General features: G+C 35.5%; 5 protein-coding genes across 9 annotated transcripts; 3 read left to right on the top strand and 2 right to left on the bottom strand.

Moving 5' to 3' along the window:
- The first annotated feature begins 622 nt into the window (after nt 1–622).
- Nucleotides 623–1,392, top strand: LOC115762636. The gene is made up of 3 exons (XM_030704943.1): nt 623–672; nt 803–1,020; nt 1,102–1,392. The coding sequence occupies exons 1-3, from the start codon at nt 661–663 to the stop codon at nt 1,367–1,369; spliced, it is 498 nt and encodes a 165-aa protein (XP_030560803.1). The 5' UTR covers nt 623–660; the 3' UTR covers nt 1,370–1,392.
- Nucleotides 1,393–2,142: 750 nt separating this feature from the next.
- LOC115759466 (protein Wnt-5) lies at nt 2,143–17,793 on the bottom strand. Of its 4 annotated transcripts, none has more exons than XM_030700666.1 (10): nt 17,775–17,793; nt 12,135–12,556; nt 4,761–6,348; nt 4,560–4,644; nt 4,310–4,490; nt 3,753–4,188; nt 3,443–3,622; nt 2,982–3,084; nt 2,604–2,771; nt 2,143–2,527 (listed from the first exon to the last, which is right to left on the bottom strand). In XM_030700666.1, exons 2-10 carry the CDS (start codon nt 12,248–12,250, stop codon nt 2,340–2,342), a joined length of 3,045 nt encoding a protein of 1,014 aa, XP_030556526.1. In that variant the 5' UTR covers nt 12,251–12,556; nt 17,775–17,793; the 3' UTR covers nt 2,143–2,339. The 4 variants fall into 4 exon arrangements, with proteins under 4 accessions (XP_030556526.1, XP_030556298.1, XP_030556379.1 ...); XM_030700438.1 differs by lacking the exon at nt 17,775–17,793 and adding an exon at nt 14,253–14,826; XM_030700519.1 differs by lacking the exon at nt 17,775–17,793 and adding an exon at nt 14,327–14,826.
- LOC115762064 lies at nt 7,370–7,738 on the top strand. Its single transcript, XM_030704154.1, has one exon. The coding sequence runs from the start codon at nt 7,370–7,372 to the stop codon at nt 7,736–7,738; it is 369 nt and encodes a 122-aa protein (XP_030560014.1).
- On the bottom strand, nt 8,126–10,606 carry LOC115759857 (probable salivary secreted peptide). Its single transcript, XM_030701001.1, has 2 exons — nt 10,160–10,606; nt 8,126–8,312 (listed from the first exon to the last, which is right to left on the bottom strand). The coding sequence occupies exons 1-2, from the start codon at nt 10,337–10,339 to the stop codon at nt 8,136–8,138; spliced, it is 357 nt and encodes a 118-aa protein (XP_030556861.1). The 5' UTR covers nt 10,340–10,606; the 3' UTR covers nt 8,126–8,135.
- On the top strand, nt 11,208–21,890 carry LOC115759730 (rho GTPase-activating protein conundrum). 2 transcript variants are annotated; one of them, XM_030700880.1, is made up of 9 exons: nt 11,208–11,312; nt 18,533–18,783; nt 18,947–19,014; nt 19,583–19,753; nt 19,832–19,920; nt 19,974–20,246; nt 20,311–20,893; nt 20,949–21,467; nt 21,537–21,890. In XM_030700880.1, exons 2-9 carry the CDS (start codon nt 18,669–18,671, stop codon nt 21,687–21,689), a joined length of 1,971 nt encoding a protein of 656 aa, XP_030556740.1. In that variant the 5' UTR covers nt 11,208–11,312; nt 18,533–18,668; the 3' UTR covers nt 21,690–21,890. The 2 variants fall into 2 exon arrangements, with proteins under 2 accessions (XP_030556740.1, XP_030556652.1); XM_030700792.1 differs by lacking the exon at nt 11,208–11,312 and adding an exon at nt 16,844–16,937.
- Nucleotides 21,891–27,002: the final 5,112 nt, after the last annotated feature.

Below are 27,002 nucleotides of genomic sequence, written 5' to 3'. Positions count from 1 at the left end.
AACGAGATTTTCATTTATCACAATTCAAAACTAGACATGTTTTGCACGTCTCCAGAAGAATACATGAACTGGATGGTTTTCGATGATCGACTTTGTGAAAATTATTCAGAAGTACCTCCATCTGCTTTCATGACAACGACAACCCCGAGAATTGTCACAACAACAACTACCTCTACGAGCCCGAAAACAACAACGGATAATCATATTTTTGTTCCAACACTGTCAACAGCTGGCACCGTGATTCCCAATGAGATCGTATCGTTGGAGTGTATTTCCACAAACAATACATTAAAAACTAATGAGAACAGACAGAATATAAGGTGGCCGCAGATCAACTTCTCCCCTGCAGCTTTTGGGGCACTTACAGTAAAAATTAGTGTGGAACAGGGCGAAAGCACAAGCGCTCTGTCTTTTGGCCTCTTTTGGTTCTCGAAAACTACAAAGGAGTATTACATGATGGAACTCATACCAGACGAGTTTGGACTTGGTTGTTATTTTACAATGCCACTGCAGACAATTGTGACAGACCTAATGCCAAACGTAGCTTATACATTTTGTTTGGTTGATGATCAGCATAACACTGTTTCTCCTTTCAGCTGTAAGTCAGTTCATATTGGTGGTAATTTGGAGGCATATTACGATGCCTGGCTTTCGAAAGGAATGCGTGCCAAAGTAAATACCAGTTTATACATTTTAAATATTTTATGTTAAGCATAGTGCGTACTTTTATCCTATATTGATGGTGGGGAAATCTAACTTACGATGTTAATATGTTGAAAATCCTATTCAAATTTATTCATAGGGTATATCTCTGCTGATCCTTGGTGTCGTTGTATTCATGTTGGTGGGCATAATGCTAATGTTTTTGGTTTTGAAGAAGAAACCAATCTGGGTAAAGGGCAGCAAGCGGATCATCAAACCAAATTCAAGCTCCGGCGAAATTGTCGTCTTATCACGTGGTAATACAGCGAAAGATTTTCTGCATAAAGAAAAAATGATTTCTACAAAAAATGAGCATCGGTAAGTAAATTTAAAGAACATATTGAATCAAATGAGATAACGGCATAAGGTTCGGTAACTATTGTAATTCCTTACTTAAAGGTTCAATTCAAACATTCCGAGGCGCAACTCAATGGACAGCCTGGCCAGCAGTAATAGCTACATAAGCCCAAACTTATATGAAGTCATCCCGACATATATAACATTCGATAAAATACCACAAGGAGATGCACCAAGCCAGCCAGGATTTGAAATATTTAATAACTGGCATTCATCTTTCGCTCATAGAGGCAGCGTCAGGTACGCACAAATTACGCCGCGAACGAAACGTATTTCAAGTGATCCATTGCCAGCTGTTCCTGATTCTTGATAATACCCATTTAAGAATCCACTTGAATTCACTTTGACATGTAGGAAGACACACTATTGTATTTCACCTAAACAATAAAAGCTGTTGTGCCTAAATTGTTCAAATCTAATTTAGTATAACTCGAAAAGTATTAAAAACGTCGTCAATAAGGACTCAACGGTACCTTGAAACAGGAGTAAGTTATCGATTATTAGTAACAAACTTATACTGCGCGGGCACTGGTAGGACCTACGTTCCAAGTTTTAAGACTCTAGCTCTAATAGGTTCTGAGATCTTTGCATTCATACATACGGACGTACGGACGGGGCGACAGGCAGACGGACATGGCCAAATCGATTCGGCTATGGATGCAGATCAAGAATATATATACTTTATGGAGTCGGAGATGTTTCCTTCTGCCTGTTACATACATTTGAATTTTTAATGGGTTCAGGGCATGAAAACAAAAGAGAGCACATTCAACATATTCATTGTGCAAATTAACCCTTGCACTTATATACTCGAATACACCCCCATATAACCCCTTACTGTATATCTCTGCTAATGTTTTAAGTACAGTCTTTTATACACACCCTTGTAATAATAAATTGATGAAGATACACTTGCTAAAATGCTTACATTACATATGAAGATATAATCTGGAAGGTTAATCTACACACATATCGGAGATCCAAAAATAATCCACAGTCAATCATATAGCATTAAAAAAATGTTCCAATTTAATAATTTATCATTAAAATTTTGAAATTAAATTATATTTTTGTGTATATGGTATTACGTATACACTTTTCAAACCTTATGGTATAACCTTGATTGTAAATAAGAGGCTAAGAAAAAATCCATTATGCAACAGACATGTTACTTATATAATTTAATAAATAATATTCTAAGTCGATATATAAATACGTTTAATGTTATGTTAATGTGAATCGTGATCATATGGACATTTTCTGTGCTGCCTATAGAATACCTATTTACATGTGTGCTCCTCGAGTACTTTTGTACATACATCGCATTTAACCTGGCAGCACCAGTGAAATTTGCAGTTGCAGCGCTCACGAACGATAATATTTTTGGTGTTGTATCCTCGGCCACAGCAAAGTATACCACAGCCATCAAGCCCCGATGAGGACTTGTTACAGACGCGGCCGTGCGTACCTAATAAACAACATAAATTAGTATTATATAAATATATACATAAATTCATACACTGCATATGGGGAAAAACGTTTACCTGACCATTGCAAGAGACGATTAGTCCGGCACCAGTCGGGGCTCTCATCCAAATAAATTAAATCGTGGGCAGTTGGAACCTTAAACTCGCTGTTTTTTACCTGTAGACGTCCACGTTTATTAAGCTTTACTTCTGTAGCCTCTTCATATTTTTCACGCAAATAATCACCTACAAAATACAAATATTTGTTATATGTAAATGTATAAAGTTGATCAACTATGTGTGACTATATATAATTTTATTAATTTACTGTACTATACATTTGGAAGATTTTCGTATTCTCAATTATTTGCTGCCATGTAATTTATAAACTTAATTCACTTAGATTTTATGTGGCCAACATTTCCCAATTTCTAATCTACCCCTTAATGGACTTACCAATTTCTCTTATGGATGATAATTGCTGCCAACACGTGATCAAGCTGCAAGAACCCGAGACACCGTGGCACTTGCAAGTAATGCGTGTTTTCTTAATGACGGCCTGTTTGAATTAAAAAAAGAAAAAACACATTAATTCAAAATGTAACTTGTGTATTAATATTTTCACTCTACGCTTTACTACTTATTTAATTATTTATTGAAAAGTAAAACTTCTTTCATTAAACTTTCGCGTATTAATTTAAAATAGTAAAATAGAATATACAGAGCAAGTATCTTCAATCTTATAGCTATTGCCATTCCCGGTCCCATCCATCCCACATCAAGAAGAAAAATAAATAAATTCGAAAGAAATATCCACTACTTAAAGCCACAATTTTAAAACAATTGTATTTTTAACCTAGAGACCCCAATTCTAATAGGTAGTTTAGTTTATTAATTAAAACCTTATAGAGTCTTACCCTTCGGCCTGCTTCGTTGTTGTGCAAATTCATTAGACTCCGAGCCTTCATGTTAGTATTGGACAAAAAAGGAGCCTCACCACTGACGGCCCGTTGATTCTTACGCTTGCGTTTACGGCGCTTGGCGTTGGTGTCTCCGTGGAAAAGCTTTGAGTTTAAAATTTCCCGATTGATTTTCTCCTGTTATAAAAAAGGTCGGAGATTGACGAAATATTATATATTTATTCCATATGAGGAAGTATGCACTTTTATTAATGTTCCTCATTGCTAATTAATATAGGCTTCTAGCCAACTAAACTACAAGTCTCACCTGTAATTCGAGCATTTCTGTTTCTTTTAATTTTGAATTTAGAATTTCCTTGGTTATTCTCTGCTGAAGCTCCAAAAGATCGTCGGGGCTAGTGCGTGCCTCTTCATCTTGTTTGGGCGGTGCAAATGATGTGGAATTTATTGTTGAATTTGTATCAAGAAATATATCTTTGTTTTTATTGGTGGCATTGGCCTGAAGTTCATACAAAATGGCTGACGTTGCATTATTATCAGTCAAAGCTTCATTGGGAAGCTGTTTGGTAGTTTTGGAATTCGTTATGTTTAAATTGGACTCTCCAGTGTCCTTTGTGCCATTAGCCTCCATCTGCTTGCGTTTTTGTTGCAATTGATGCGTACCACGCCGCTCGGGATTGCCGGCACCGCGAGTTCCGCGACGTGTCTCCTTTTCGCGTACATCAATAAAATCTGTTGCAAATCTAACAATATATATATATATAATTAAAATATAATACAATAAATTCTATTCTACCAAACGGCAGTTGATAGGTTTGCATAATTTTATAATGTGGTGAACCCATAAATCAAATTTGTACTTACTTGTATGCGTACTCGAGATTGTCCCCGCAGCCTCCCCACGTCCAGTCATCGTGTAACTGTTTGGGTCGGGAACCTCGTGAACAGCCGCACGACGTTAATTGACCATCTCTGCAGGCGCGAGCAATAAAACTGGTCACAGTAGCTGCAGCTAGTGCATGTATGAAGGCCATTTCTGGTGACCCTATAATGTTAACGGCAAAGACACGTGGAATATACAGTCAGTCAGTACAGTTTTCTAAATAACACCTACCTAAGCCAGTCATGGGACCAAACACGGTAACATCGTCTGTTGTGCTGCAGTTCCAACGCCGATTCTTAAATTGAAATTGGCATTCCTATAAATAAAAAGTTATATATAGCAGATTATTTGTATACATACTCCTTGCGAAACAATATTTATATCGTGCACTTAGAGAGTTATAAAAATACAAATAAGGGTTATATAACATACCTGTATGGATGCTCGCGCTCCTCGACTTATCGCTGGCATAACGCTTGTGTGCAAGGCACACAGTTTTTTTTGTCCGTATGTAAGCCCATCGAGCGCGTAACAGTTATCCGGGTTTAGATCTATAGTCTCGGAATAAGCCATTGGAGTGGGCGTAGTTTCATTGTCTTGATCCTTTGGCACCATCATTCCAAACTGGTGCATATTTGCGAGCATAAAATCACGATCATTGGAGACTCCCGCTGAAGTCATTATAATGTCATGTGCGAAATAATTGGCCGGCGGTGAAAGCTTATCAACTGAGACTGCAGCTTGATATCCTTGACTGCCGCTAAGATAGCGACGTTTGGGCTGTGAGCGTGTGACACGCGATAAAATTTGAAGCGCTGGAGCTTCGTCCGAAGGTGTCAAAGCAGATTGTCCTTTGAATGAATCGGGTATTTCAATTGACACAGCAAAACGTTTAGTGTTATTTATTGTTTGCACGATAGGTTCGAAGCGTGGTCGCATAAACTCAGCTTGGCCGCGAAACCATTCGTCGCGCTCACGCTGGCGTTGCTGCTCCTCACGCTGCCGCTGGCGCACGCACTTGGGAGAGTCAGGATTTCGCAAGCAAACCGGACGCTTTGTAGTTCGCTTGGATGTTGTATCCAAAATAGACGGCGTTGTTGTCATTGGAACGCTTTTTGTTGACGTTGACTGTCCCTCGCTCAGCAGATGCACCTGGGGGACTGTATCGAATGCATTTCCGCGTTCTTTACTACGATCGATTGTACCACTGGTATCGATCGTCTGAAAAAAATTGTTTGTTTCTTCTTCATTGTGATAATATCCACCGAACGGCTTTTGCCCTGGTGTGTGAGCTCCGAGAGGTACTTTGCGTGTGGGTGGAGCTATGGGAGCGGCATACTGAAGTATTGGTCTTTGGGGCCGCTTAATACTGGGAGTAGATCCTGTTGACTGTTTTGCTTTTTCTTTTTGTAAACTTGGAAATTTCACAAATTTAGACTCGAAGTTGTTGTCGCTTTTTGTCATATTGTGCAAAAAAAGTATGTGTTTCTTAAGGTCGTCAATATTTGATGTAGGGTCAGGCGGCGGTGTTGTGCTTGTAAACGTTGTTGTGCTTCGACGCCGGGTTGCCGCCGACGCCACACCAGACCTTGTGGGTGTTGTACTTGTAGCAACAGGGGTTTTGCCAGGAACGGCCCATCGTAACTCAGGCGATGCATTTTTAAGTGCCATGGGAACAATAAACTTGCGGTCCTCATCTGTAAGACTGGCTGGAAGACCATTTTCATCGGTATCTTCGTCAAGCAGAATTATCTGCTTTTGATCCATTTCCTCCTGAATCGGATGTACACGCCGAGCCTGAGCGCTTGGAGTTTCCAGTCTTTTCGTAAGGTCTGCCTTTACGTAGCCTGTCTCAGAATCACGAAGATCCACCGGCTTTATAAATGTACCAAGCTTGCGCAAGCCTTCCTTGTGCATGTACGCCTGTTCATCTTTAGTGATGTTTAGCGGTATACTCGTATTAGCTAGCTGCTCTTCCTGCGCGCCAAATTCGATAAATGGCGACCTTATCCCTAGACAGCTGTGAAAATTTAGGACGTTTTTAGATTTTTATTTTAAGTATAATAAGTTTTTAAAACTATAGAACTGTTGTGCTACAACATGTATCTTTAATAAATTAAAAATTCCAGAATCAGATTTGTGTCCATAACTTTATTAGACCAACACATAATAGGGTGGTTCCACATAATCCTGGCGGTGGCAAAACAACCAAACAACCGGCCGATTGTACCCATGCCAGCTATATGACATAATCAACCAATCTGACAGAGTTCAGCAAATGTAAAAGAATAAATGAACTTATATATCATCTTCGCAGTGTGATAGGAATGAAAACGTTTTCTTTAATAATTTGCGTATTTCAAATCTTGTTACAGTCGAGCCGCCTCGACGAGAATAATCTTATTTTTGATTTAACTTATAAGATTTATAATGATATTTACAAGCTAATAGAAATCCACTTTTATTCATGGATATCTACTCAACAATTATAAGAGCTGTGTTCGAGTTTTATTGATCAAAGAATTAAAGAGATCAAATTTTGTAAAGACCGTTTTTCTAACTCGAAAATGTACGATAGGAAGAATTTAATTAATCTTCGACACTCCGAAGATATCTTTGATTCGGAATTATTGAAGACTAAGTGCATTGTTGAGGTATAGTGGATATTTGGTATGACGAAAATTGGTTACCTTGGTAACCTACCGTGTTTGATTAAATTGAACAGACAAATTGATTTTCCCTCAAAAACATAGTTTTCATTTTAATGAACGGGTTTTTCAAGTTTTTGTATGCTGTTGAGACATCATCAAAGAACAGTTACAGCTGTTTCAACATATTTGGGGGATCTATGCGCAGTGTATGCTTATCATAGATAGGTAGCCAGGTGTTGCCATTACTGTCAAAGGTGCTTTCAATGTTAAGTTATCAAAGTAGGCCAACTGTAGGCAGCGATTTCCCGTTTGGAAGTGGAAGTGCTGTATAAAAGAGAGACAATCTTCAAACGAAGCATCAGTTCAAATTTTACTCTTAGCCCAAATACAATGAACTGCATTCTTGTATTTATACTCTTGGTGTGCACTTGTGTCTGCGTGACCCATGGATTAGGCGGAAATAATGGCGAAGGCTACGACTACACGTATGGTGCTAAGCTGACAACTAGCACACTTATCGCACGTGAGACTATTTCCAAAAGTAAGACGCTGCTGCAGACAACATCTAAGACATACACGCTAACTCAGGCAGGAACGGCAAAAAATATCGACTACATTAATATAACAAATCTCAAAAAAATGCGAGGAGCCACCGCTGAAATTACGAGTGGCGGTGTAGGATCAACAACAGTCACCGTGAAATTTACCTCGGCACGGGGCAGTGGCATTAAGTCTCAGATTGAAATTTGGGGTACATAACTGTGTCTTATAATAAACCTATATGTTTTGTGTATCTAGTATGCATTTTGTGTTTTATGTGCTTCTTATTCATATTCGGCAAATGTTTTGTGGAACTCTGATAGCTAACATTTAAGAGAATCAGTTGCGCAATAGCATAAATAGTTTTTCAATGCAACATGCGGTTTGTATAAAATATTCGACAAGCATTTAACTTTTTCTGTTACTATTTTTACTAGCAAATTGATATGCTTTTCAAAGATATAAAACTAAATTGGGTACTTAACAATTTAAATTACTTAGCTATTTATTTAGTTACTTAAAGTAATCCCTTAAAAATCACGACGTTTAAATATTACAGCCCCAATTTGTTTTAAAATTAATTCTTAATATATTTGTATAAAAATGGTTTAGTTATTTATTTTCCATAAATTTCAACACGAAATATTAAGCCATAATTATACTGTGATTGTAGTTTGATGTTGACAAAGTTAAAACCAGGGCCTCCAGAATAAATCGTAGCATGACCTCCTGTGTTGTTTGTCACCTGGTCGAAAGCTCGTATGCCCGTAATGATGCGCCCATTACCAATACCCTAAAGTGTGGAAACCGAAAACTTTTATATTTTTGTCTTGTTAGGTAGTGTACTTTTCACAAGCGTTTATTCGAGTGCAACTATTTACAAAATTGCGTGCGTAATTAAAATAGTGTTAAATTATTTTCCATATATTTATGTACAATATAAGATGAAGATGTGGGCTTTTTTTTACAATGATATATGTTTTGTACTCTCATTTATTCTATCTTATTTGTAAATGTATTTCCAAAACTTGTTAATCAAGAAAATATTAACCAAAGCTATTTCTTTTGGTATAGTGGGATTAGCTGCTCTATAAAAATGAAACTAGGCTCACATAAAAAGATTTAAGTAAATCTGAAGTTAAAACAAGGAAAATTAATTTTACACATTTAGAGCTCGAAACGGAGCCAAAGAAGATATAGATAGAAAAAGGTTTAAAGAATAAAAATCAGCAGAAAAGATTACAATGGCATTATTCGTGCCTTTCCCTAAATCAAATTATTACGTTAACTGGTTTAAATTTACTTTAACGAAATCTAAATCATTTTAATTGTACTATTGTACGTTTGCGCTGTAAATTATTTAAAGTCGACTATAATTGCCTCTTCTTTTTTTTAAATTTAAATGTTTTCGACAATTGTACGATTTAGCACATTTATTTACTTTTACTTAGCGACAATAACTTTGGGTTGTAATACATATTTTAATAATTATAATATTTTATCTTTTTAAGCGGTTGATTGATGTGAACTTTTTTATGAACGAAAACTATCGAATATTTAGTTTATAAATGGTATGTTTAATATGCGCAGTTGTGATTATATATAAGCATATGCGGGTTATCTTAGAAATATCAATGAGAGAAATGGAAAAAATAAATAATTTAGTCCGACGCCACTGACCACAATTTGTTCACACTGTAATAAAAATTGGGATCCGATGGAAATGAGACGCATTGATTATGAAAGTTAAGACCGTACAACTATATTTTTAATGCAGTAACTTTTATGTTGTGAGCTTAAAACTGAAAGTGAGATGCATTTTTGAAGCGTGCAGCGGTGGATGAATGAAGGTGCGAATTGAATTGAACAACAATCTTATTTGGTAGCCCTAGCTGTAAAATTGTGGTAGATATAGATTTTCGATAAGATCTGGATGCGCTAATTCTGCTTTTCAAACTATACGTCTCTTGTCTCGTTCTTAAACAATGTGTTCATACAGGCAACAGAACTGGACAATATACAATCTTTTATATAATAGAATCACGTTAAAACAATTGTTCTTAAAATGGTTCCCTCGTAGAGGATACTTAAAAGATTTGCAAGCTATAGATGAAGAGTGCTTTCTAGTTTAACTGGGAAATCGGAAACAGATTTGTGGTAAGGGTTAAAATCTATCGCAAGGATTTCAATCAAAAGTATTTAACCATCAGAGTTCCGCAGGATCCGCTCAATACTAATACCTATATGTATTCGCATATAGCCTAACCTCCTAGTCTAGGATAATCTATTTGTAATCTTACATTTTTCGGATCATCGTTCAATATAGACTTTTAAAAGCATACTTGCTAAATGCAACATACACGAAATTTTCTATATACATACATCAGAAGTTACAAAAATCTGCCTTTATACAAACAAACAAGCAAATGGATGAGAGGAAAACAGACAAAATATTTATAAGGTCAAAGATGTGGCCATTTACCCGGTTTATACACTTATATAGGATAATTGAAACTTATTAACAGAAAGAAATTGAATCAATGCGGGAACAATGCAAATGGCATGCAATCTTATTCGAGTATATTTAACACTAATAAATACATATAAGATTTAACCACGGATGTAACTGTAACTGCTCACATTGGTTGGATATTTAATTTCATGATCCACATATTTTCCGGGTGAAGAGCCGTACACAACGTTTTCGGCATGTAATAATTGCGCCGAATTCGAAATGTTTCCCCATGTGCTCGATACGGAATATGCAGGTGCCACACAACAGAACACCAAAAGGAAACTGGGAAGAACGCTGAAAAACATTTCCAGTTCAAGGTGGGTCTATCACGAAAATTGTTCGGTAAATGCTCGGATCGTATTGAAAATCTTGCTGATTCTTGTTGTAACAAGTTAAGCTTCTAGTTGCTTCGAGTGTTATCAGCTATTCGTCGGGTTTTAAACATGTATTTTGTTGTAGTGCGTATAGTATACGAAGAGAGCTTTTTATGTATTAAGTGCTTAGACTCTGTTGGTACAACCGCTCCTGATAAGTATATATTTTAAACTAATTCATGGATCTGAACGAGAGTTTTTTCACATGCTGGCATTCGAAAATAGCTACAGCCTCCGTATTTTGTTTTTTTTTTTTACTTATACGCAAAACTCAACATGGTGAGTCAAAGATTGAGGCAGTTATACTTAAGTGCTTATCAATACGGCGAGTGCGTCAGCGATCCGGAATAAAAAATAAAACACGCTAGAAAATCTATCTTAGGTATACTGGAAATTCAACACCCTTGACAAGTTATTATACTAATTGAGCCTTAAACATCTTCGTAAGATTAATTGTAAGTTTTGCATATATACATGTCTACTTTTATTTACTATAATTAAAAGCTTAAGAGTAAGCCGGAAATTACGATTCCAAGCTATATATGAATGCTCTTAAAAGTAATGAAAATGCATTCTATATATTTTTTATAATCAGCAGAGTATATCATTATTTGTTCACGAAATGCTTAAAGTATTGCTATATGGCATGAGGCAACTTTGATCCCATAATAAGATTCTTGATTAGTATTAAAAGCGATGTCTGAATCTCATTTTTTTGCAAGCGCGTCTCTCAGTTTCAAAAGCTTTTCCACTTGTCTTTTTGTTGCAGGCAGCACATACCGCAGTCTCGGACGGACCAGATCATTATAGTTCGTACAGCATTATCTCATATGGAATTTGCGAACGAAAATTAGTTTTTATTAATCGCGCCGACTCTTAATTTGACCAGAGCTTTATATTTAGGGTATGTCTTAAATGCGAAACTGTTCACGAAACTTAATACAAAAAAACCTAAACCTTGAAAAACGAAATTCTAATCAGGGAAAATGGTGTTCAAAGTTAGTTTGAAAAATATAAAAAACAACAACAACGCAGGCAAATAAGTGTGCAGAATGAGCTTATTCTTTCGGTTGAACCAAAGTTTCCGTTGAGTCGTCCGACTAAATATTTTTTTAGAAACTCGCACAACTCGACACAAAATAATTCGAGTCACGCCCCGCACGACCGTAATAATTGTTGATAAACATGTTTGGGTCGACTCGATGCAGGACTTGGATGTACAATAAGAGCGTCAAAACTCTCTGAGCTATTTGGTTAAGAATGAATTTGCTAAACAATGTAAGTGGCGCCATCAATGAAGATCACAATCGCCTATGTATGTTTGTACTCGTACATAAATACATAAATACATGGACAATCTTACAAATTTGTTTAATGTGCATTCCCTGTGCATAACAAGTAAGAATGCTCCAGGAGATTGGGAGTTTCCGACTAGGAGACATCCTGAACCCACTTTTGCCAACGCCAAGTGATGCTGGCACTACGAGCTCGTTTGCGAGTACCTCCTAGTCGGGCGCCTTCCACACTCTTACTTGTTTTAAATGGTTTGTTGATAAAGTGGCGACGACCACTTCCCCCACAATATTAGAAATACATATTTATTTAATGTTAAGACACCAAAAGCTTTAGCATTATTGCAAAATAATTGAACCTATGTACACCTAAAAAATTGGGAAAATAATATGCTGTTATACATTTATAAAATGAACACATTTTGAATACTTACATCCATGTTGGAACGCCTTGTAAGCCCGTAATTGCATCTAGACCTGCTACAGATAGCGGCACAAAAGTCATTATTATGTTCCACAAGAGAAAATGTTTCCTCACTAGAAATGACATTTTTCGTGTCGCAATAAAAAATGACTGATATTTAATTTGAACAGCACAACTCTTATTGACTTTTTGAGGACGGCCGAGTGCTGAGCTTTAAAGATTAATAATATATGGCGAATTCGTGTATAACAGGCATCAGTGAGTGATCATTAATATCAGATTGGAACATGTTTTAACTATGTTTTTGATGTCTGTTCAGAATGTTTTTATTTTTCATTTCTTTGTTTCTAACATATCGGGCTTGCGCATGTGTGCTTGTCCATTATTATAGATTACTTTTGATCAGTTAGCGACACTCACAACCGAAGTCATCTGAAAAAAAGCAAAGTGAATTTTACAAAATTGTTTTTATTACGTTTAAGTAAAAGTCTTCGGAGTGCCGAAGCTTTAACACCCTTGCAAGCAAAGCAAGTATAGATCATACATATATATAGTAAATATTAACTTTGCGGAATTATGGATTTTTCTACCTTTAAAGTAAATAATTGGGCCTAAGATTAAGCAGGGGTTTCTTTGTCAATTTAATAAGTAACCATTGACGTCCTAGTCCTGCCCGTCTGTCTGTCCGCATGTATAAACGCTTCGATCTCAGGACCTATAGGATCTAGAAAATGTATTTTGAATATAGGTCCTCCTAGTAACCGCGCAGTACAAGTTTCCATTCCATTTTCACTAAATCTATATCGAAACCTAGTATTTTAAGGATATATTGGAGCTTTTCAAAATTGCAGACACTACAGCGTTTACATATCACGAATATTTAATCCTTTGGATACACCCCATTCCAACCGATTCCCCTAAATTGAAGAAAAAATCTATTTTCTTTAGCCTTGATATCTACCCACCTTTTGGGTTGTCCTATTTCATGTTAATAGCTTAATAAATCAGGAGAGTATTGCACAGGTTCTAAGCGCAGGTTTCACGCACTTCCGGAAGGATCCTAGTATCGCATAAAAATGTGAGTATATTTCAAAAGCCAAGGATATTTCTCCAAAAATGACTTCTTTCAATTTTGTAGGTAACGGAGGTTCTCCAAATAGTGAATAGTGAATCTGCATATACAAAAACCTACATACTACTATAAAACCTTGCATTGCATAACAATATTTGATTAACAATTAATTAATAACACATCTTTGCATTGTAGAGACGCTGCTGAAATACAGTACACATACATACATATATTCAATCCTGGCGACAAGTACACGCACACAATACAAATGCGACATTTGTGTCTGATGTGCATCCATTTAATCATTTCTACACACATTGCCATAAGAACACGGTGTCTACTGCATTACCAGAAAACTGGCACCAATCATGAGTGTGTATGTATGTGTGTATGTGGGTATGTGTTTGTAATTGTAAATGCTTATGTTGCCAGATCGATGTGGACACAAATATTATACGTATTTAAATGCAACAAAAACACTCACCCCTTTCACACATAATACGCTTGCATTCATTCAATTTTTGGTTACAAATTACAAGGGTACGATATATGTATGTATGTATGCACTTGATTAACATTAATTTATAATTGGTCGTTGCAAGCATCAACTGTAAGATTTAACACACGTGCCCGACATACATATTTATTTACAAACATATTTATATAAATATGTTTGCGTGTTAGGCACGTTGATGGTGCTGCTCCTGATACCTTCAGGTATTAAATACATACATTTGTTTGTGTGTGTGTGTGTAAGTGTATATTAACTGTGCGTCTTGTTTACGGTAAGAAATGCCTGCTCATTCAAAACATGTATACACACATACGCATTTGTATCGTATGTATATATTAAACCATTCTTGAGTTGCCTGAGAAAGCGGCAAGCATACATTTCTACGTATGTATTTACCACCTTACATACTTATTACACATACATACATATTTATGTATATACGTGCATATATGGTCAAATAAAATTTGCTTGTATATGTACACTTTGTTTATATATGCATGTTTCTACAATTTATCAAACCTAAATAGGATTTAGATACATACATTCATTTTGTTAGTATGTACACTTTGTTTATATCCACCAACATATATTTTGTTTATGCGACATATGTATGTACCTTACATTTTGTTTATATGGCACGATATTATCAATTAATTGCGCACAATCTGATATTTATATAAATGCATCTATAAATGCATGTACGTATTTATTTAATATTACACACTTCCATCGCTTTTGGTTGTAAATATGTATGTAAATGTCACGAAACGTACAGAAACGCGTCCAAAAGAAATAAAGAAGCGCGTTGAGTTTTACTATGAACGGAAAATTGTAAATAACTGCAAAACTTGTTTGCCATTGAAGTCTTTCGTGGTGAGTTGTTAAAAACTGAATAACAACACGCTTATCGATTTTCCGATATGTTTGCGCGATAGCTTAGAATATTAAAGACTATGTGGCAACACCAAATGTTGCACCACTTTGTTTATGTTGAGGCACATTTTGTGTATTAACTTATTTTTTCCTATATTATATATGTGAGCTGTGTCACAATTTGATACAATCGCAAATATTTATACTAGCGGTCAAAATAAATTTACCTGAATATTTGAACTTAAACTGCACAATTAAAGTTCTATTTTGCATAGATAATTATTTATAAGTTAAAGGTACATCGATAAAATATTCATATATTAAATATTTCTATAAAAAAAAATTGGAAATTAGATTGATGATCGTATGGTAAAAATCCACCATTAGTGATAAAGTCTTTATACCCATTGAAAATGTCTGTAAAGGGTATGTTGTTTTTCTACAAATGTATGTAACAGACACAAAGAAGCATCTCCTAATAAATAATGTTTATATATTCTCGATTAGCAACCTTGTCGATCTAACCATTTCCGTATGTCTGATGGTCTATTCATTATTACGCCCTCCTAGTGCCTGCAGAGTACGGATTTTTTTTCGATAACCGATAAGTTTCTGCGTTTCCAAGCAATCAATAAAAATCTAAAACGCACTTTTTGAGCCAATCTATTGGATTTTAAAAACTGGAGTCACCAAATTTGATATCGTATATTTTCATTTTATTTTATATGTATTGTCACCATTCAAAGATCCTTTAAAACATTTACTTGATTCAGTTTTTCGCGAAATCCACCGCTTTTCAATGGAAAATGCAGGTAGCGACAAAGCAGGAACGCTGGAAAGGAACGATGCTGGTTCCTCTCTTTTCGTAACATTGCCCCCCTCTGAGACTCGAGCATATGCCAGTAAGCTTTAGTTTCCGGCTCTTGTCCAAGATGGCACAACTGGAAGCCCGCCTTTCTTTGCCTAGCTAAGACAAAATCATCGTCAGAGTCGGAGAGTCAGAGTCATCCTCGTTTAGCATAGTCGGTGGGTGCAGAGAGACCAGACGAACTAGCGTGGCGAAGTCCGTGATAAATTTACGGTAGTAGGAACATAGGACCACAAAGGACCGCACATCTTCTTGGTTCCGAGGACGTGGCTAATCCTTCACCAATGTAATCTTGTTAGGGCACGCCTTCATTCCATTGTGGAATGCAATGTCCCAGATAATTGACTTTGGTGCGGAAAAACTGACCCTTGCTTGGACTCAGCTTCAGCCCGGCGTATTCCAGACGGTATACCAGTATCAAAACCCTGCTGCAGGCGAATAAAATGCTTCATTTCCACCTGCCAGTATCTGCTCTGCCAATCCTCCGGGAGCTCGCAGGACGCAGTAGCCGGGAGTAACCGGGACCTCAGCTCGCACTCCCTCCAGGGCACTCACTCCGGTAAAGTCTGGCGAGGGTTGGCTTGTGCGGCAACGGGTTTTCCAGCGAGGTGGTCCAAGGGGCAGCTCTTCAAGCAACGGAGCCTGGACACCCTCAACTCCTCGGAAGGAGAATATGGCCCGGAACTACGTTGTGTGGGTCGCAATGTAATCTCGGCTAGGTGTTCCAGTGAATAGCCAGACATTGACGCAGTGGTAAAGGGCTCTAGATAATGGGTCTTATCAAAGGCTTAGTTATTATCAATTAAAATTAGCACCTTTTTAATTAAATATCAATATATAAATATATATATAATATTAATGCTCTTCTTCTATGGTTGCGTCCTTCCCCCGTAGAATGCTAGGTAAGGAAAACTCTGTATTACAAATGAACGCAGGCTCTGGCCACTCACATTCTGCAATATATCCGCTTTTAATAATCTTTTAGAGCTATTGATAAAAATTGAATGCAATTAAAAAATTGAACGTCTTAAAATATGTAAAGAAGTCTCTGCTTTTACACTAAAATAGTTAAAATAGTCTTTGGAGAACTATCGATATTTTTGGAATCATATGCCAAAAGCAGTAGAAGCTATCTACATGTTTACTTCAAATTGCCAATGCTTAGAGTACCATCGCAGCTTAAAGCGATATATTGATTTCGACAATTTTGTCGGGATCAATTCGTGCTTACATTAATGCAAACCTGTTGCTCACGCATCAACTTAAACCTGATTTTGTCGACGTTCATACATATATACAGTAACACATACATATGTTCACATGCATACACTTACTTTCATGTATAATCATCGATTCATATATACAATCGTGCATGTGTGAAGTTGAAGTTGTTCATTCTTAGTATATCAGTCCATTTTTAATTTTCGGTTCGTAATGTTGCATGCGTTCGGATTCTAATAACAAACATAGTTTTCTACATTCAAATGTACGTGCATAATTACAAAATTGACTACATATACATATGTAGATGTAGAAATACCTATTTGCAGATGTATACATGTATATTCATACGTACATAAATCTTCAAAAGTGCACAGAAAAGTATTCATATATGTATTTGCATTTATACATTCAATAAATACCCACACATATATACATATATATGAACATATGTAATTATTATTGAGAGTACTAAAGCAAGTGCACATACAAACATATATATAGGAAGTGAAAGAAAAGTATAACATAACTAAAATATGATTTCCCTTTTCGCTTAACCACATACTCAAGTGCATATGGACTAACACCAATACATATATTTATATTGATATGCACTTCTTGAAGCAATAAAGTGATAATTTATATATATTAATGCGTTGTACTCTATGACATACATATGTATGTATACAATTACTCATAAGTCCATCTCTATGTATGTACATGTTTCACTCTCTCCACTACGTAACTAAATATACATATGTATGAGTGCATGTCTGTTTATATATGCATATGTATGTATTTGAATATGGTATGTGGTTATCCCATATAAATATATACATAAACAAAAATAAATAACTAACCAACTTTCAAATGCAGCTTGTATATTTGCATATATTTGACATTTACTTATGTTCATATGTATATGATACATGCATACATTTAATTTGATGTACAAGCATGAACGAATGAATGTACATTCAAAATTTAACTATAAAACGCACATAAAAATATTTTTGTGATGTGTGTCGCGCGCAAAAAATTTATGTTTCTTCCGATCAAGCATTGATAATATAGCCAAACAAAAGATTTCAAATTTACATACCGTTTTCATATCGATTGTGTAAATCTGCATGAACCTCCAGATCCGGGACAACTTTGGTTTCTGCTTGTTTTTTACCAAGTCTTCGCTCTACCCACTGACTGTAGGGTAGATTAGTGGTATCTTTATGTATCTATTTATATAATATTTATTTCTCAAGAATGTAGAAAATAGGTAAAAAAAACATTTTTATTTGAAGAAAAATTTAACGTTGTTATATATATATATATATATATATATCAAAAGTTTTCAAAAGTTATGTTTTTCCCTTTTACCATCCACGATTTTTGACATCACAGCCTGAAAATCTGGCTTAAGCCGAACCGGTTCAAACTAATATATATAAATATTATAAATTATAGGTTTTACCCACGACCTTGTGGGATCAATCTAGTTCAAGAGCTAAAGCAGAATGATCATCGTTAAAAAACGTCGGACAACTGGAAGAAAAAATTGCCGAGCTACAATCCCCATTGATTGCGAAGGCTTCTAAAATGCGTCACATTTGAGGCGGTGCGATGAAGCCAATTTTAAGATTGAACTTATGCAATACCTTGATTTAAGTTTCCTAGCGAGCGCCTTAGATTTATTGTTTGTAGTAGAACTGGGAAAATGGAACTGTTATATAAGTTAGGATCCATTCAATGTGAAGAAGTAAATTTCAGCTTTTTGTATCTACAATATATGAAGAACAGATAGTGCATGCATCTGATAAATTGATATCAAATTTAAATCCTACCTTTTTTTGTACATTATTCCAGTGACATTAGCTCAATATAACAGAAAATATATGGATGAATTATTTGGAAGGCGGCGATCCATTCTATCCGCGCTTTGTGATTGATTAAACAGAATGCCATATTTAAAACCTATCACAGAAAAATATAAATTAGCAAAATGAACAGCAACATTTCCATGGATAACACATGCGATCAGGACTATACGGAGTTTCTCAACGAATATTTGTTGCAGACCAATTTGACATGCAACGAGCCGGAAACCCAATATGAAGGTAAGCTTTTCATACAGTTTGCCCTTTTTTTAATTCTGCTCCCACAGAAATGGGTAAAATACATTGATTAATTGTCAAAATGAACTATAAATCAATTATTTATGCAAAATGTTTACTATATTTAAAGTGTTTGATATTTTATTCATAAATTTATATTACACAGATGGCGAAATGGAAGCCGAATGGTTAATTTCAGCTGGATATCCAGAATTGACGCGGCCTTTTGAACAGGTAAGAAAACTAAGTATAATACGTAACCCTGAAGTTGATATATTGATTTTGAGCTAAGATGCTGTGATATAAAAGCCTTTATATGGGACAAAAATTCAAGTTCCAAGTTAAACGGTGAAAATTTAAGTTAGCTTATTCAAACACGTGTTCATCCGAAATATTTAAACACAGTTGAAAGGAGTTATGTTTGGAATATTGAATAGCAAAAGAATTCAAATTCAAAAAGAAGTCTGACTTTCCTCTTGTGGCTGCAGCTTACTTATATAAATATAAGAGGTCTTAAATTCAAACTTTTCCACCTTAGACTGCTTTGTTTTTGATATTGTCGTTTGGCTGAAACCTGACATTGCAGGCTCCTCAGATTTTCCCTCCAAGTACCCCACATACAAACACGATCGAGTTTCTCGTATTGAAGAAGTTAAGAAGATTTCATTTTATTCCATATAAGTTTATCCAATATGTTGGCTATAATTAATAAAAAAGGAAATTCTTATTAATAATGTTGTCACAGGAATGCAAGCAACGGGACAGTATTTAAATTTTATTTTAAACTTATATTACATTCCAGGGTATCGAGCTACGCTCTACAGATCTTGAGCCAGTGTTGGCCACATTATCAAGGCCTCATGCAGAGGCGATTAAGCAACGTGTTCGGGCGCTAAATCACACTGTACGAGGGCGTACTAAAAACCGTTCAAAACGCAAACCTGATATACGCGATGTCTTTCGCGATTTTGACGTAAGTATGCAAATTTAGCAAATAAGCTGTAAATATCGACAATATTTCAAAGATAAACATTATATAAATAATTGACAGGAGTCAAGTACGGGAACTAGATCCCGTAGTGCCACTCCAGACTCTTTAGATTCCGTACACGGAGACGATGTATGGGGCAATACTTCAATGTAAGTTGTATTCATTTAAGCTTACCTTATCTCATAATTTTGCATTCTTACAGACCAAGCTTTGTTAGCATTTCTGATCACAGTACTGCCAACTACAATGCCAGTGGGTACCCTCCGCTTAACAAGCACGTCAAGCAAAAAATTCGACGGACTCCTAGTGCCCCACTAAAATGTTCCACATCCACGGACATATTTCGTGGATCCCAGGTACGCTGCGACATACCCATGTACTCTTCAGAAGGTATTGAGCTACTCGGATTTTCGCGCATTGGCACTATACATTTACCACGTAATCGTTCTGGCTCTGATCCTTCTTGCTCTATTGGGTAAGTAGTCAGTACTAAAATCTTTGATCGCCAGTTGTACAGTAATCTGATTTGCTCAATTCAGACGAGTATGTGGGCAACTTATACGGGATTCACAGAGTGAAAACAATACTTCATCCGGTGACTCTAGCGATGAGTTTCCAAATACAGCGCCTATGTCTTCGACTTTGTCATCGCCTGAGAAGATACTGAACAAAATTAACCTAGAACCTCTTCAGCAGAAATTGAGTAACTCTCCGTCATCAAGAGACGGTATCAGCTTTGAAAATATGTGCCGAGAAAATTCTAGTCAGAATGGCATTGACACTGTAGACAGCAGCGAAATAATACAAGAATACAGCTCCGACATTAGTATAATAAATGAAACGGAACTGAAACGTTTGCAGCCCATTTTTTGGCTGGAGCTAGCTACAATCTTTGATCGGAATCAGGTTTCGTTAGACAAACGAAAACCATTTAAGAGACGTCGCAAGGAGGAGGGCAGCTTGTTTGGAGTTTCCTTGAATGCACTCATACGTCGTGACCAACAAATAACTGGCATGGACTCATCATTAGTACCCAAATTTCTAGAAGGTTTACTTGAGGAACTGATGAAGCGAGGTGCAAGAGAAGAGGGTATTTTGCGCGTAGCTGGACAAAAACAGAAGGTGGGTAGAAATATTCTCACAATGATTTCATTAATACTGATTTATTAACTTATAGACTGAATTAATTTACAACGAATTAGAATCAAGTTTTTATCAAAAGCCAGAAAAATTCGCACATTTGCTTGGCAATGCCAGTGTGCATGAACTAAGTGCCTTGCTTAAGCGTTGGTTACGTGAGCTGCCCCAGCCATTGCTTACAAGCGAACTAATACAACTTTTCTATCAATGTCACGCATTACCCCCAATGGACCAAATACGAGCATTATCAATTTTATGTCAGATGCTTCCGCACGAAAACCGCAACACTCTTCGCTCGATTTTGCGCTTTCTCAACTTTATTATCGATTTGAAAGACATTAATAAGATGAATTTACATAATGTATCCACGATTATTGCACCATCATTTTTTCCACCACGTTATATACATCCGATTGATAAGAACTGCATTGCTGATCAAGTTAAAATGGCTGCATTATGTTGCCGCTTAACAAATATTCTGATTACTCGCAGTGAGAGTCTGTTTCAGGTTCCGGATAGTCTTATCGTGGAGTCCCGTAACCAAAAATCTCGACAGGTATGGTCCTTAAATAAAACACAAATTTTAATATAATATTATATTATTATTTTTATTTATTATTTTTAGGGTAAAAGGGGGCATCGGCGGGCAGAAAAAACATCTTTAGTACATGAGATGGTGACATCCGGTACTTCTCAGATTCAAATTTCGAAGAATAGCAGTGGCAGTGGCCGCCGCCCAACCGTTAACCCAAGTCATGTACACCGTTTCGTGGTTTAAGCTGGAAGGATTCAAGAGTGCTACAATTGTTTCAGTTTTTATATAATTATTCTTGAATAAATTAACGTATATCTGTCACATTAGCTTTTATACAAAAGTGAATTAAAAAAGTTCTAGTTAAAACACGTGCAAGATGTTCAGTCACAGGATAAAAATGAATACTAAAATTACTTTTTTTTAAGTTTGACTATTTACCTTCTATCCTTATTTGAAAGTGTCACGAAATCCATCATTTATTATGTACAAATAATTATGGATATGTTGTTACGAGAATTGTATTATTTTTTTCTAAAACTGTTAAAAGGGTTGGGAAGCAATAAAAAACATTTATTAGATTTAATAAAAACAATAAATATGTACGTATATAATTTGACAATAACCATGTCAAAGTTGTTCAACAGTTTGGCAAAACAGTATACTTAGCCTTCAAACACACTTATAATCTATATCTCTATAACATTATTCTTTGTCAAAATTAATGTAAAAATTGTACCCTCAAATTTCTTATATAGACATAGGCCAAACTTTTCCATTCACATAAATCGATCAAAACTCAACCGATTTTCACGAGGCTTGCTTTTTTGTCAATGGTTTTCCTTCTATAATAATCTGGCATTTAAATCTGACTTCATATTTTTTAGTCGAAAATCAAGTCAAAATCGTACCCCTGAGATTCGTATATAGACATGGGTCGAAATTTTTAACCACCATAACTCGGTCAAATCTCATCCGATTTTCATAAGGTTTGGCTTTTTGTACATGGTTTTCCTTCTATAATAATCTGGCATTTAAATCTGACTTCATATTTTTTAGTCGAAATTCAAGTTAAAATCGTACCCTGAGATTCGTATATAGACATGGGTCCAAATTTTTAACCACCATAACTCGGTCAAATCTCATCCGATTTTCATAAGGTTTGGCTTTTTGTCTATGATTTTCCTTCTATAATAATCTGGCATTTAAATCTGACTTCATATTTTTTAGTCGAAATTCAAGTCAAAATCGTACCCCTGAGATTCGTATATAGACATGGGTCGAAATTTTTAACCACCATAACTCGGTCAAACCTCATCCGATTTTCATAAGGTTTGGCTTTTTGTCAATGATTTTCCTTCTATAATAATCTGGCATTTAAATCTGACTTCATATTTTTTAGTCGAAATTCAAGTCAAAATCGTACCCCTGAGATTCGTATATAGACATGGGTCGAAATTCTTAACCACCATAACTCGGTCAAATCTCATCCGATTTTCATAAGGTTTGGCTTTTTGTCCATGGTTTTCCTTCTATAATAATCTGACATTTAAATCTGACTTCATATTTTTTAGTCGAAATTCAAGTCAAAATCGTACCCTGAGATTCGTATATAGACATGGGTCGAAATTTTTAACCACCATAACTCGGTCAAATCTCATCCGATTTTCATAAGGTTTGGCTTTTTGTCAATGATTTTCCTTCTATAATAATCTGGCATTTAAATCTGACTTCATATTTTGTAGTCGAAATTCAAGTCAAAATCGTACCCCTGAGATTCGTATATAGACATGGGTCCAAATTTTTAACCACCATAACTCGGTCAAATCTCATCCGATTTTCATAAGGTTTGGCTTTTTGTCAATGATTTTCCTTCTATAATAATCTGGCATTTAAATCTGACTTCATATTTTGTAGTCGAAATTCAAGTCAAAATCGTACCCCTGAGATTCGTATATAGACATGGGTCCAAATTTTTAACCACCATAACTCGGTCAAATCTCATCCGATTTTCATAAGGTTTGGCTTTTTGTCCATGGTTTTCCTTCTATAATAATCTGGCATTTAAGTCTGACTTCATATTTTTTAGTCGAAATTCAAGTCAAAATCGTACCCTGAGATTCGTATATAGACATGGGTCGAAATTTGTAACCACCATAACTCGGTCAAATCTCATCCGATTTTCATAAGGTTTGGCTTTTTGTCAATGATTTTCCTTCTATAATAATCTGGCATTTAAATCTGACTTCGTATTTTTTAGTCGAAATTCAAGTCAAAATCGTACCCCTGAGATTCGTATATAGACATGGGTCGAAATTTTTAACCACCATAACTCGGTCAAATCTCATCCGATTTTCATAAGGTTTGGCTTTTTGTCAATGATTTTCCTTCTATAATAATCTGGCATTTAAATCTGACTTCGTATTTTTTAGTCGAAATTCAAGTCAAAATCGTACCCCTGAGATTCGTATATAGACATGGGTCCAAATTTTTAACCACCATAACTCGGTCAAATCTCATCCGATTTTCATAAGGTTTGGCTTTTTGTCTATGATTTTCCTTCTATAATAATCTGGCATTTAAATCTGACTTCATATTTTTTAGTCGAAATTCAAGTCAAAATCGTACCCCTGAGATTCGTATATAGACATGGGTCCAAATTTTTAACCACCATAACTCGGTCAAATCTCATCCGATTTTCATAAGGTTTGGCTTTTTGTCCATAGTTTTCCTTCTATAACAATCTGGCATTTAAATCTGACTTCATATTTTTTAGTCGAAATTCAAGTCAAAATCGTACCCTGAGATTCGTATATAGACATGGGTCGAAATTTTTAACCACCATAACTCGGTCAAATCTCATCCGATTTTCATAAGGTTTGGCTTTTTGTCCATAGTTTTCCTTCTATAACAATCTGGCATTTAAATCTGACTTCATATTTTTTAGTCGAAATTCAAGTCAAAATCGTACCCCTGAGATTCGTATATAGACATGGGTCGAAATTTTTAACCACCATAACTCGGTCAAATCTCATCCGATTTTCATAAGGTTTGGCTTTTTGTCCATGGTTTTCCTTCTATAATAATCTGGCATTTAAATCTGACTTCATATTTTTTAGTCGAAATTCAAGTCAAAATCGTACCCTGAGATTCGTATATAGACATGGGTCGAAATTTTTAACCACCATAACTCGGTCAAATCTCATCCGATTTTCATAAGGTTTGGCTTTTTGTCAATGATTTTCCTTCTATAATAATCTGGCATTTAAATCTGACTTCATATTTTTTAGTCGAAATTCAAGTCAAAATCGTACCCCTGAGATTCGTATATAAACATGGGTCGAAATTTCTAACCACCATAACTCGGTCAAATCTCATCCGATTTTCATAAGGTTTGGCTTTTTGTACATGGTTTTCCTTCTATAATAATCTGGCATTTAAATCTGACTTCATATTTTTTAGTCGAAATTCAAGTTAAAATCGTACCCTGAGATTCGTATATAGACATGGGTCCAAATTTTTAACCACCATAACTCGGTCAAATCTCATCCGATTTTCATAAGGTTTGGCTTTTTGTCTATGATTTTCCTTCTATAATAATCTGGCATTTAAATCTGACTTCATATTTTTTAGTCGAAATTCAAGTCAAAATCGTACCCCTGAGATTCGTATATAGACATGGGTCGAAATTTTTAACCACCATAACTCGGTCAAACCTCATCCGATTTTCATAAGGTTTGGCTTTTTGTCAATGATTTTCCTTCTATAATAATCTGGCATTTAAATCTGACTTCATATTTTTTAGTCGAAATTCAAGTCAAAATCGTACCCCTGAGATTCGTATATAGACATGGGTCGAAATTCTTAACCACCATAACTCGGTCAAATCTCATCCGATTTTCATAAGGTTTGGCTTTTTGTCCATGGTTTTCCTTCTATAATAATCTGACATTTAAATCTGACTTCATATTTTTTAGTCGAAATTCAAGTCAAAATCGTACCCTGAGATTCGTATATAGACATGGGTCGAAATTTTTAACCACCATAACTCGGTCAAATCTCATCCGATTTTCATAAGGTTTGGCTTTTTGTCAATGATTTTCCTTCTATAATAATCTGGCATTTAAATCTGACTTCATATTTTGTAGTCGAAATTCAAGTCAAAATCGTACCCCTGAGATTCGTATATAGACATGGGTCCAAATTTTTAACCACCATAACTCGGTCAAATCTCATCCGATTTTCATAAGGTTTGGCTTTTTGTCAATGATTTTCCTTCTATAATAATCTGGCATTTAAATCTGACTTCATATTTTGTAGTCGAAATTCAAGTCAAAATCGTACCCCTGAGATTCGTATATAGACATGGGTCCAAATTTTTAACCACCATAACTCGGTCAAATCTCATCCGATTTTCATAAGGTTTGGCTTTTTGTCCATGGTTTTCCTTCTATAATAATCTGGCATTTAAGTCTGACTTCATATTTTTTAGTCGAAATTCAAGTCAAAATCGTACCCTGAGATTCGTATATAGACATGGGTCGAAATTTGTAACCACCATAACTCGGTCAAATCTCATCCGATTTTCATAAGGTTTGGCTTTTTGTCAATGATTTTCCTTCTATAATAATCTGGCATTTAAATCTGACTTCGTATTTTTTAGTCGAAATTCAAGTCAAAATCGTACCCCTGAGATTCGTATATAGACATGGGTCGAAATTTTTAACCACCATAACTCGGTCAAATCTCATCCGATTTTCATAAGGTTTGGCTTTTTGTCAATGATTTTCCTTCTATAATAATCTGGCATTTAAATCTGACTTCGTATTTTTTAGTCGAAATTCAAGTCAAAATCGTACCCCTGAGATTCGTATATAGACATGGGTCCAAATTTTTAACCACCATAACTCGGTCAAATCTCATCCGATTTTCATAAGGTTTGGCTTTTTGTCTATGATTTTCCTTCTATAATAATCTGGCATTTAAATCTGACTTCATATTTTTTAGTCGAAATTCAAGTCAAAATCGTACCCCTGAGATTCGTATATAGACATGGGTCCAAATTTTTAACCACCATAACTCGGTCAAATCTCATCCGATTTTCATAAGGTTTGGCTTTTTGTCCATAGTTTTCCTTCTATAACAATCTGGCATTTAAATCTGACTTCATATTTTTTAGTCGAAATTCAAGTCAAAATCGTACCCTGAGATTCGTATATAGACATGGGTCGAAATTTTTAACCACCATAACTCGGTCAAATCTCATCCGATTTTCATAAGGTTTGGCTTTTTGTCCATAGTTTTCCTTCTATAACAATCTGGCATTTAAATCTGACTTCATATTTTTTAGTCGAAATTCAAGTCAAAATCGTACCCCTGAGATTCGTATATAGACATGGGTCGAAATTTTTAACCACCATAACTCGGTCAAATCTCATCCGATTTTCATAAGGTTTGGCTTTTTGTCCATGGTTTTCCTTCTATAATAATCTGGCATTTAAATCTGACTTCATATTTTTTAGTCGAAATTCAAGTCAAAATCGTACCCTGAGATTCGTA

This window comes from Drosophila novamexicana, unplaced genomic scaffold (assembly GCF_003285875.2).
Source record: "Drosophila novamexicana strain 15010-1031.04,08,12 unplaced genomic scaffold, DnovRS2.1 tig00000008-arrow-pilon, whole genome shotgun sequence".
Lineage (NCBI taxonomy): Eukaryota > Metazoa > Arthropoda > Insecta > Diptera > Drosophilidae > Drosophila > Drosophila novamexicana.
The sequence above is the reverse complement of the archived record's forward strand: the minus strand, read 5'-3'. Positions and strand labels throughout refer to the sequence as shown.